General features: G+C 43.7%; 1 protein-coding gene across 1 annotated transcript; it reads right to left on the reverse strand.

The window, feature by feature from the left end:
• Window positions 1-5,541: 5,541 nt before the first annotated feature.
• Window positions 5,542-11,663, reverse strand: DDIT4L (DNA damage inducible transcript 4 like). The gene is made up of 3 exons (XM_063135763.1): window positions 11,642-11,663; window positions 10,985-11,121; window positions 5,542-8,723 (listed from the first exon to the last, which is right to left on the reverse strand). The coding sequence occupies exons 2-3, from the start codon at window positions 11,070-11,072 to the stop codon at window positions 8,239-8,241; spliced, it is 573 nt and encodes a 190-aa protein (XP_062991833.1). The 5' UTR covers window positions 11,073-11,121; window positions 11,642-11,663; the 3' UTR covers window positions 5,542-8,238.
• Window positions 11,664-12,885: the final 1,222 nt, after the last annotated feature.

Genomic DNA, 12,885 nt, shown 5'->3' on the forward strand with positions numbered 1-12,885 from the left:
TTAAAAATGAGGGAGCTGCAGGCAAGGAGGGGGCATCCACATTTCTTTTGCCTACTCAGGAGTAAGAACATAGAGTTATATGGGACCTCCCTCCCTCCCCCTTCATGGTTGAGTGGACAATCACACCACCCTCCTCTTTTGTTAGCGAGACCGCCCTTAGACACACATGCCCCCAACAAAGAACAGGATGGTCGATAGAACGCAACCACAGTAATACACAGGAGGGAGGAGAGGATTTATTTCGCAGGGAGGGAACATAATCCAGACTTTCTGCACACCAAAAAGAAATGAGACATAGAAGATAATAGCCAAAATGAGTGCAGGATGTGAACGACGTCATGTGGGTACTGGGCTGCAAAACTGCATACCAGGCAGGGGGAGTGTGCGATAAATCACTGGTGTGATGGAGCCCTAAGTCACAGTTATCCATGGCACGGTGCCTGCCAGGCATGATTTGAATATGCAACCTCAATCGGGGTTCATCCTGTCATGTGAACCCAGCCATTGGTGGTTATGCGAATGGCTAAATAGGGTTAAGTAACCTATGTTGGGCTGCTGCGTTGTGTCAATTGGGTCAATGTGTTTCAATGGGAGCTGGGATGGGCCAAGGAGGCAATGTTGATGTGAGGGGGGGGAGGTGACTCATTTTTTCTCCCCACCCCACCCCACCCCACCCCAAAGAGAAGACATGTGTGAGGAAGTCAATCTGCTGAAAAGGAGGCAGAGAGATGGCTTTGCTGTCTGCAGGAAATCATATGGCACTATGGATTCCCCTTGACATCTGATGGCAAGCAGGAATCTGTTGATGTGTTAATGTTGTGAACCTCATCTTGTGCTTAGTCTGTATAGGTGTGTAAATAAACCTTCCTTGGCCTCATCTTCACGAGCACAGGACAGAGGAGTGTGCATTATTGTTATTCTCTGCAGTATGCTGATATTGGCTCCACTCCATAATTGTTACAAAGCAGAGCCAGCCATTCCTAAAACTCAGCTTATCAGTGTGTGTAGGTGGAGTAGAAGCAACTTCATCTGGAGAGAAGCTTGTTACCCACCCCTCTCCAGGTTCCCCCTGCCACTACAGTTTAATGAATGGTAATGGGGAGTAACTATCACACATGAGAGCCCCCAAGCAGCACAAATAAACCCCACTCCCAAAAATATCACACCAGCAAATTAACAGTCACTTTGCAACTCTGGAGATGGACAGCTGTGGAGCTAACACTGCATTACAGAAGTGAATTAAGGCAGCCCCTTTGCAACTCCGCAGCTGCACAGCTCTGGAGCTAACACCGCACCACAGAAACCAATTAACACAGTCCATTTGCAACTCTGGAGCTGCACAGCTCCGGAGGTCACGCCACATCACAGAAAGCTCACCACATCACAGGCCATCTCCAGTGATCTCCTTCTAAGGAAACTGAACCCTGGGTAAGTGCTGGAACCCCTGAAACATCACAGTGTTGAAAGTAGGGTGCAGATGCCGGACAATCTGATATACCAAAGCTATTTTGCAAAATAGGCAGGCCTATTTTAATGTAATGTGTGTGTGTGTGTGTGTGTGTGTGTGTGTGTGTGAGTGTGAGAGAGAACGAGAGAGAGAGAGGGTGGGTGGGTGGGTGGGTGGGTGGGGTGGGGAGTAGTGAGTGAGTTCTGAACACCAAATACAAGTTGAAAGTGTTTAGGACTATAAGCTAAACCATACAGTGGAGCCACATGTAATCTCAGCTCTACAGCTGCTTCTCCTTTGCAAAATGACCTCAAGGTAGGGTCATGTGTAAGTGGAGATGGTTTGGGGAAGGAGGGGGGGCGCTTAACCATTTCCCTGCCACCCCAATTTCCCCTGAAACTCCTCCTCACCAAGTTATTCTAAAACCGCTGAGAGCAGGGGAGTGGGTAGGTGGATTCCATGGGAAAGCAGTTTCTTAAGGAAAGAGCTAACCCCAATCTGCTCTGAACTGTCCTTTCTTTGAAAGGGAAGCAACAGCCACGGGGCGAACATTACATGCTGCTCCAGTGTTAACATCTTGTTTAGCCCTGTTACAGGCACTTTGGTGTTCCCTTTACACCTGCTTGCGCATTTTGTTATTGGCTTGATTTTTCTGCTCCATGTTGTTGGGATCCACCAGGCAGTCACACAATGGTTTGTGTTCCACTGTAGCAAATCACGGGAAACATTTTATTAAAGACTGAGTGGGGGGACACACAGTTTGGGAAAAGGGAAGCCAGCAAAACAAATTATTAAGATGTTTCTATTCTCTGCCATGTACTTTTCAGTGTGACCCAAGATGTGGGAAGGTGGTGGTCTCTGTAGGGTGGCCAGATGCAAATGAAGGCAGGGCTCTCACACTTTTCATAGTTGCACAAAAGAAATGTCAGCAAGTGGAGCTTGTCATGCATCTGTATCTAGATTGTATAGTTGTAATTTTTTAATTGGCATTTTACTGTTAGCCACCTTCAGCGCTGTTTCTTGACAGAAAAATGGGATAGAAATGAAATACACAAATAATATTTTTTGCAGCCATACCACACTGTTGGCTCATATCACAAGCTGAATATAAACCAATACTGTGATGTGGCTGGAAAAAAAAAAGCAAATTATATTTTGGGCTGCATTAATAGAAGTATACTGGTTCCCCCCTATCCGGCACCGGTTAGTCCTCATCTTGAGTATTGCATCCAGTTCTGGGCACCACACTTCGAGAAGGATGCAGAGAAGCTGGAGTATGTTCAGAGGAGGGCAACTAGGATGATCTGGATCTGGAAACAAAGTCCTATGAGGAGAGACTGAAAGAACTGGGCATGTTTTGCCTTGAGAAAAGAAGACTGAGTGGAGACATGATAGCACTCTTTAAATACTTGAAAGGTTGTCACACAGAGGGGAGCCAGGATCTCTTCCCAATCATACTAGAGTACATGACACAGACTAATGGGATCAAGTTACAGGAAGCCAGATTCTGGCTGGACATCAGGAGAAGCTTCCTGACTGTAAGAGCAGTATGACAATGGAAACAATTACCTAGGGAGGTTGTGGGCTCTCCTACACTAGAGGCATTCAAGAAGCAGCTGGACAGCCATCTGTCAGGTATGGTTTAAGGTTGATTCTTGCATTGAGCAGGGGGTTGGAATGATGGCCCTTTAAGGCCCCTTCCAACTAGACTATTCTATAATTCTATTCTATGATTCTGTAATAAAAATAACTGGCATATAACTCTGAATTCACCTACTTTCATTCTTACATTTCATAAATCTTATTTTTATGGGATTGACCGTGTGTGTGTGTGTGTGTGTATCTTTATCTTTGAATCTTGTGTTTCATTTGCAGGCTTCTGGGGGAGCCCTGGATTTCAGAGAAATGTATCACTTAAGGATTAACCTGGGAGGAGGGAGGGATTCATTATGATCTTGGGTCACTGTAGGCAAGTATAGAATATGAGATGCATCTCTGTGGCACTTTGACTGCACAGGTGCCTTTCAAGAAAGGAAGTAATAACCTTTCACTTTTTAAAGAAATTTAAGTCCTCAGTAATACTTACTTGCATCAGTATCTTCTGCAGAGCCTTCCATGTTTAGAGTGCTCTGCAGATTGTATTCTATTCAGTGTTAGTCTATCTTAGGTCTCATCCTTTTCAGTGGATCTACCCTAAGTAGGACTAACATTGGCTACAACCCTTTGTTTCTATCAACATAAAAGCAGTGAAGTTATCAATGGGGAGTTCTTCTGCTGGTTGATTTCAGTGAGACGTGGACTGCATTCTTAGTGAGGAAAGGATGGCTTCTGAAGCCGCTTTCCTCCTCAAGCGACCATCTTCTTTTGAAGCCAAAACAAAAAGGAAAAGGAAAGAGCTCTCCCTCCCACGCCCTGCGCACACACAGAAAGCATCGGGTGGCTGAAAGCCTATTAAGAATTCAAATGCTTATTTTGGAAAAGGCCAGAGTGCATTCTATGCAAACAAGCAGACGCAATGTTCAAGCCTGCTTTGACAAAACAGAGAGCTCCTCGTGTCCCGGACTCAGTGTACGTCCTCAAGTTGTGCTCCCTCTTTTGTTAAAAAGGTTTTATTAGAAAGCTGTTCCTTCCCATTACCATCCTGGCCTAAGGAACTGGTTTAGCCGAGTGCATTTAAGCACCATAATTTTTATGGGATTGGGACCTCAGGGACCCTCCCAACCCTGTGATTGTAACCGGTGCCAGCTCCAGGTTTTTGAGAGCTCTTGAGCAAGACATCTCCAAGGAGGGTCCCATCCCTTAGTGAGTCTAATTTAACATGGAGGGGGGGGGGGCGTCTATTTACCCCATCATAGCTGTGCAGTGGTGCTGCGTTGTTTATATGACGCAGTCACCAACTCACAGACAGGACAGGCTTTCCCACCCGAAACTGTGCTTTTTTAAAGTATTGCTTTACCCCAACTTTCCTCTTTGCTCTGAGGTCACCGCATTGTTACTTTGTGTCAGTGGTGGCTTCCGTTCGGGTTATCCAAGTGGGCGAAGCTTGGGGCGGATCAGACTTATTCAAGCTTTTTGCTGGCACTTAAGAACTTTTTTCTCTTCTGTTCGTTGACACAACTAGTGCCTTTCCCTCTCAGTGGTTCTTTTGAGTGTGTGCCCTTGGGGAGATGTGGGCGCTCAGCAGGTGCCCAACCACACCTACCCGTGGTGACGACCCTGATAGGAACAAGAACCGCTGCAGAGTGCCAAACTGGTTGGATGAATTTAGCTTGGCAGATCTTTCATTAGGAAAATCGGCTTTGGTGGCCTCCGAATTGCCGTCCTTTACATGGCCAAGGAAATGGCCAGAGATGTTTCTTCCTTCCTTCCTGTGGGAATGATGTCTTCTAGTTCTGTGTTTGTGTGTAAAAATGAAAGCAGTCTGAAGCTGGAACTCCAATGGGGAAGTCTCAGAGAGAGCTAGGATGTGTGGAGCTTTCACAGTGCTGGTGGCTCCCCTAGAAATCTGATTGGGAGCAGTGGAACACAGGAACATAGGAAACCGCCTTATACTGAGTCAGACCAGCTCTCAAAGAATTCTGGCAGAAGTTTTTCCTGCCCTACCTGGAGATTCCAGGGATTGAACCTGGGACCTTCTGTATGCAAAGCATGTGCTCTATCACACTGAGCTATGCTGACTTTGGAGTGCTAAGCTGTGGACATCCACCTATCTCAACCTATGTGTTTCTAAATAAAACAGAAATATTACAGCATGCCATAAGCCTCCTATGACCTTTCCAAAGATCCCACAGGGAAGGTGCTGCACCCTTGAAATCTCCCTGCATGAGAAACTGGGATGAGCGTAACATGTCAATATGATTGATGAGATTTTTGACCACATGGCAGAAGAAACAGTCATCACAATGTACCTAGTAACATACTGGCTAGTGAGGTATCTTTCAGCAAACTTGTTTGTCGGATTCAGATCCAAGCTTCAGTCCCTGTAACTAAGAACCGAATGGAATGGTTGAAGTGCATCTTTCTTGGTTTTCTAAAAGGTGCAAATAAATGACAGGTAAGGTGCCTCTAGAACTTCTCACGATAACAACCTGAGATTTGAGAATTAAAAATATATCTTTATTTATAGACAGGCTTACATAGGAATCACATTTAAGATCAATGCCAAAATAGCAACAAGGTAACACAAGAAACAACATTTCAGAACTTCAAAACAGTAAAGAAGTCTAATTAGTGCAAATCCAAACAAACCCACACACCCATACAAAGGCGATCAGATCAAAAGTTTAAAAGCATTAGGTTGTATCCAATGTCAGTCACACTTGAGTCCCATTTGTTTAAATGGATCTACTTTGCATAGGACTAACATTGGATATAACCCAATAAGTGCACCAGTTTACAATGGTCCTATAACAACAAGACAGAGGTTCAGTGGCTGGGCATACAGAAGTTTGAGAATTTGTATTCTAACGTCAGCCATATAATTTAGTCTTCTGCAATGTAATAGGTAACATAGACATACATCTCTATGTGATCTCCTGCATTCATTTGTTTTGGGCTGCACTCTGCTATTTTTCTTGTCTCGTATACATTATACCAGAGTAACCCAAGTAGTTGCAATAAGATCAATAGGTCTGAAGCATCTTCCATGTATGTATCAGTTTATCCCCAATAAAGACATCAGAAGGAAATCAGGAGTGTCACCTGCAGAAACTTCAAGGAGTCCCACTCCCACCACCCTTTTTTTTGGTGGGGGGATACAGGGCAAGATACATGTGGATAAAACGCAAAGCCTGTGGCATTAGACAACAGAGTTCTCATTGCAACAGCCTCTTCTCTGGGTCCTCATTTCTCCACTAATATTATGTATGGTTTAGGATCTGGTCCCCTAAGAGATGCTCTTCTGGAGAAAGGACACTTATTGTAACTTCTGTTCTTTCAGAAGAGATCTTTGTTATCATTACACATCTGAACCTAACAGCATGTGGAGCTTGGATCTTAGTCTGGTGAAGTATAGGACTCTAGATCCAAGAGGCATTTAAAAAGACATTCAACATAACATCTTGTTTGGACACTGGCTACTCTTGTCCACTTGCTAGGGGTTTGGCCTGTCCCTAAAACTGTTCTAAAATGGCAACAGATGCCAACTAAATAGAAGGACTGAAATCAAGGTAAGAGAAGCAGATGAAAATTTGGAGTGACTAAGCTGAAAAGGGGACCTCCATCTTCATGACTGAAGGGAAAGAAGCCTTCTGTAGGGTGTATTAATAAGGAACTTTCTCCCAATCATGCTGAAATGGGGAGCATGTGAAAGTGCCCCTTAAAAAAAAACTGGGGGTAAGATGGTACCAAGAACCACACAGGCTGTGCTTCTTGCATTATGGAAAATTTTGCATGCCTATCGACCTATGTTTGCAGTGTGGCTGGAGGAAAAGCCGGATGGGTGGCTGGAGGAAAAGCCAGCAAAGATTTGGATGTTCAAATCTGTGAAGGTTTTCCATTGCTCAATCAAGGAACACTAAGAGGGAATGGAACAGTGAGGATTTCATTGGTTCCCTTTTCATGACCAGATTTTAATCCCTCCCACTCCGCACCCACAAAGTGTTTCTCTGAGCCTGTGGCGAAGCAGCTTTCTGAATATCCAGTGTCTCCAGCACCATTTGCAGGACTGCATCAAATGAACTGGATATGCAAATTTCAGACAATCATTTCACCTACAATCATTTTAGAGACCACCAGCATTGAAAAGAAGTCCAAGAGAAGCAATTGTATTAATTGTTCCTTTGGCCAGGATGGGAAGCAAGCCCATAATAGAGCAAGATCCTTGATTTCCAAAGTGGATTTCAGGCAGGTCAAGTATTTCTAGGAGTACCACCAGTATTTGTTCTACTAAACAGAACACAAATAACTCAACACTGAGTGCCCCAAACCACTTTAAGCATTTTATAGACTTCAATTCATTTCCAGACTCTAAAGAGGCCTATGTTCACGACATGTTGGGCAAACCAGTCTATGGCAAATCTTTCATCTGGAAGGCAATCTGAGAAGTGTGTAAGGCACCCGCATTCCACCCAAGACCTATGCCAGACTTCCCTAATCCAGTGTCCATCAGATGTGTTGGACTGCAACTCCCATAATTCCCAGACAGCATGGCCAAATCTCAGACAGCATGGCCAATGGATTATGACGAGTTGCAGTCCAACACATTTGGAGAGCACCAAAGTTTGGAAAGGCTGAATATGCCAATTGTTGCCAATTTAGAAGTCTAGCAGTATTAGCTCTGATAATAAAGCAATAGTAGCTTCAAACTCTTACATTAGCTAGTATCCCTTTCCAATCCTTTCCCTCTGTATTTGATGCTACAAGCAACTTCTGGAAGCATCCTTCTCATAACTTTGCAAATACAGTCAAAGGGATACTTTGTCAACTGTTTGTTCCTTGAACACTTAGGGTGATCCTCCCCTAGTTCTTCATAAAGAAGTTTAAGAGTAGCCAAATGTAGAGAAATTTGCTTTAAAGAAAAAAAATGAAAGAAATGAGCAGCCGTTAGGCATTTAACTGACTTTTCAAGCTGATGCTAATCAAGGAATGTTTCAAGTATCAGTAGCTGTGCTCCTCCTTATTCTGCCTAGTACCAGCTAGCAGCACTGAGATTTTGCTGGACTAGGGAGATGGATGGATATTGTGCAAATAATCAGTGGCATCTTAAAAAAATCAAAGTCATATTTCTAAGGGCTTTAGGCTCAGTTATTAAAACTGGGTTTATTTCTTTGTTTGTTTTAAAAATAAACCTTTTAGCATTCTTCAACAACTGTCCCAATCAAGGAGTATAATTTTTTCTTAATTAGCCTAAACCCAGGACTCAGGATCAGGGTACATTTACTGCCAGAAGCAAAGCAAGCTCTGGGGAAGAAATCCCTGAAACTGGGCCATGAACAACTGTCTTGCTTGAACACCAGTGTCAGTTCGAAAGTAGGAACAACAGTAGGGTCATAGACAATCTTATCCACCTTTTTACATACATTTCCAGTTTCCAAGTTGACATGAATGACGCAGCCCCTTAAACCACAAGGCTCGGTGGAAGCGAGACGCAAGATGTCTTGGGCTATCCTCCTGGTGAGTTTCTCAGGGACTAGAACTCTTGAACAATGTAGTCTTGTCTGCTTTGATTTAGACAGGCAGCTCTCCAGCATTCGAACTAAACTCTGACATGTCCGTTCCTCAAACACCATCTCATTAAAGTTGGGTTCAGGCACTACATAATCCCAGTAGTCAAAGTCTGTAAGGAGGGGAGAAGGAAACAGATTCTGAGTAACTGGCAAAAAGCCAGCCAGCCACCTTCCTGTAATGCTGAATAATTACATTAAATCAACAATTCAGCAATAGTTATTTATTGTCATAGGAGCTCATCAGGTTAATGTCAAATTGCAGCCAAGTATACTGTATCCGCTGCCAACAAGTCACCCTCTTTGAATTCATGCAGAAATACAGTTTATTAAATTGCCTTCCCCCTTGATAAAACTGGTTGCAAGGTAATTTAATAAATTGCATTTTGACTGGAATGGCTGGAACCCTCCAGATGTTTTGGACTACAACTCCCATCAGCCCCAGCCAGCACAGCCAATGGTCAGGGATTATGAAACGTATAGTTCAAACCTCTGGAGGGCACCAGGTCATCTACGCCTGGAATAGGGCTTTTTTGGCTAATTGCAACCTTTGATTATTTGCAAAAACAGGAACAGAAGATGTCAGCAGAAAAAAAAAATCACACAGAAGATGACACAGTAGACACCTAAGAAGCAGGTGATCCAACCATGTTTTTTCTAATGATTATATTTTGGCAGGCTGTCAAAAGCAGAGCCAAGATGAGAAGCAAAATTAAAGAAGCCATGGTTGTATATGTACAACAAAAGTAAATCGATGGAGGAATATTAAGCAGTTTTTGCACCTTTTACATGCCAATGGGAATTATGAGCAAGTTGACAACCCTAAGCATTTTTACTAGAGAGTAAATTCCATTGAACTCACTGAGTTTTAATTCTAGCAAACATGCTTAAATCTTGCTACCATTAAAATTATTTTTTTCTCATCTATAATAAACCTTCGGTTTTGTTGAAAGTTTTATATTAACATATACAATGGTTTTCATTAGCTTTGCATATACACTTTTTCTTTAATGCTGCTGAATGAGGAAAAGGTGATAATTTCCTCCATTAGAAACATAGCTTTGTCATTAAGGGTGCAATCCTATGCATGTTTAGACAGAACAAAGTTCTACAATTGCCAGCGTGCCTCAGACAGCCATGCTGGCTAGGGCATGTTGGAAGTTGTAGGGTTTTTCTGTCTAAACATGCATAGGATTGTGCTCTAAAGAAATGTCCATGCATTGACTCTCCAACATGGAGTGAAAATGGAGGATGTGCATAGCAATAAGGTACTCTAAGTGTTGTTTCTGGTAGAAAAGGATGAGAGCAGGTGAGATTTTGCTCTAGCACAGCCTTGCCCAATCTCATACCCTTCAGATGTTTTGGACTTCAATTCCCATCAGACCCAGCCAACATGGCCAATGGTAAGGAATGCTGGGAATTGTAGCCTAAAACATCTGGAGGGCACCAGAATGGGGAAGGCTGCCTTAAAAATTATACCCCATCAACTCATTGTAGCAAAGTTTCTAATAGTAGGCTAAACAGGGAAATGTTTGTTGCAAAATGTGCAGTCCAAAGATCCAGCTACGTTTTCCTTAAGCAAAATCTGAAAGATCAAAATTTATTCCATGTACATTATACACATCTTGCTCTGTCTAAGCTGCAGCTTTTTCGTCATGCTCCCACAGATTATTTCAATACATTGTGGATCTCTTCCAACCATTTTGAACCTCTTGGGGAAAAGGTGTGGAAGCTCTAGTGCTGAACTCTTACACCAGCAGTGGGCAACTTGTGGCCTGTCCCGATGTAGTTGGACTTGCAAGTCCTATTAGCTCTAGCCAACATAGCCAGTGGTAAAGGAAAATGGGAATGGCAGCCCAGAAACATCTGGGGGTGCCATGTCTTACTCCAACCAGTTACAACATTCTATTTTAAGGCGGAATGAGCCAGTGTGGTGTGGTGGCTAAAGTGTTGAACTGGGAGTCAGGAGATCCAGGTTCTAGTCCTCACCTAGCCATGGAAACCCACTGGGTGACTTTGGGCCAGTCACAGACTCTCAGCCCAACCTATCTCACAGGGTTGTTGTTGTGAGGATAAAATGGAGAGGAGGAGGATTATGTACACCACCTTGGGTTCCTTAGAGGAAAAAAGGCAGGATATACTGTAAATGCAATAATAAAAATAAATAAAAAATAAAATCTGTTCCGCCCCACAACTGCAGGAAATTTTGCAGAGAACTTTTAACCCAAGGAAAAGTGGAGGGAAAGAATATTGCCCAGAAAAATAAATAAATAAAATTAAAATGCAGAGAATATATAATCCTCAGGGAGGTTGCTACCAATGGACCCTTTCAGATAGCAAGCGACAATAATCTGTATAATCATAAGCCACTCACCAGTTATAGCTGCATGTTGAAAACGTTGCTGAATCAGTTTGGAGATACATGCAGAGTTTTTATTGTTTAAGCCGCCAGTTGCAACCATCCCGAAGAACGGTCCTTGCTATCAATGTCAATAGACTTTTCTTGGTTTGCTGCAAGAAAGCAAATATGGTTCAGACAACAGGCAGCAGCGGAACAGGTAATATGAAGCTACAACGGGGGAAAAAAGACAAGAGGAAAAAGTTGACATGGCCATAGGTCTCTCAGCTCAGCCCTATACATGACTCGTCAGAAGCAAGTCCCATTGATTTCAACGAGGCTTCCTCCCAGGTAAATGGATATAGGACTACAGCACATGAGTTCGTTTATAATCCATTAACACCATAAGGGAAAAATATATACTTTTAAGTGGAATCACAAACCATTTTAAGGTTTGTTTGTTTCCTTTTAAGCTACAACTCCTAGAGAATTTCTTTTGGTGGACAAGCAAAAATAACTCCTAGGCAGCCTGAAAATAAATAATATCGAGTTACGGTACTATCACATCTACAGTGCAATCTTAAACATGTCTACTCAGAAGTAAGCCCCACTGAGTTCAATGGGGCTTACTCCCAAGTTAGTATGTACAGGGCTGCAGCATAACTCTACTCCCAAGTCAATAAGTCATCTTACCTGCTTAAAGTGTAAAGTGCATGAACTTTAACTCGCTAGAACAATTATTTCCGTTTCATTGAAAAACACACTTGAAATAGAGAGTAAAAAATCATCATCATCTGAACAAACTAGAAACGTCCATCTGCCCTGCCCTGCCCCACTGGTGAACCTACCCTCTCCTTTACTGAAGCGACAACTTATATATACACATGTAGCCTTCGCCCCCTCCCGCTTCTCTCTTACCCCCACCACCTCCTGCCCTGGATCCTGGGGTCAGCGTTGTACTCGGCAAGGAGCCTCCGCTCTCATTGGTCCCTCCTTTAAGGAGGGTTGTGGCGTGCGGGACGAAGAGGAGCAACGAAGCTCACCCACGTGAAAGAAGAGACGCCCCTGGAAAGTGGGGCGGAGAGGCGAAAGAAAGGCGTGCTGGTAAGTTGATTGGTCAGCCTGAATGTCAGGAAGTCCGAGGATAGGAGGTTGGGAGAAGGGAAACATGGGTCATCTGACTCGTGTCACTCTCTTTCTCTCATGCACGCACACCCCCACACAGCGGCCCATCTGTCCAGTAGAGGCTGGTGGCTCCGATGTCAGTGGGGCGTTGAATCGGCTCTGGGTTTCACTACGAACCAGTCAGAACTCTAAAGAAGCTATGCAAGGGGCGGAACCTAATTTGGGGATTAAACATGGTTGGATCCTTTAGAGTTCTGACTGAAACCCAGACGGATTCACTGCCCCGCTGGCATCGGAGGCACTAGCCTCCACTACATCTCTGCCAATATTTGACTTTTAATTGCCCGGCTGTCTGCAAGAAGCTCTGCCGGAACATTTTTTGACCTTCTTCTCTTGCTGGTGTTTGCTCTTTTCCGCCCAGCGCCTCGTCCGCGTGTGTGTCTGAATTGTTGGTCACGTTCCTTTCGCGAAGGTTCACTTCGCCCACTTCTGATTATAATCTGGATAGGTGGGCGCTTAAATCCCCCGCTTCTCTGGGGAGAAATGATGATCCGGGAGCAATTTTCTAGTAAGGAGGAACGTAGCGTTGAATTGCTATTGCGTTTGACGTAAAGGGCAACTTCATACAGTAAAAAGCAGGGTTTGATAATAAAAACTAATGAATAAAGAATGCAGCATGTAAGACAAAGGTGCTGTACTCAGAATCTGTTGCCAGGCTTGTTTGGGACACTGTCTCTAATGCACGTGTGAACCTGCTTCTGGGTTCAGGCTGGCACTATGGGGAAAAATGCATTCGCTCAGAAAAAGTGAAT

The sequence above is a fragment of the Elgaria multicarinata genome, chromosome 10, assembly GCF_023053635.1.
Source record: "Elgaria multicarinata webbii isolate HBS135686 ecotype San Diego chromosome 10, rElgMul1.1.pri, whole genome shotgun sequence".
Classification (NCBI taxonomy): Eukaryota; Metazoa; Chordata; class Lepidosauria; order Squamata; family Anguidae; genus Elgaria; species Elgaria multicarinata.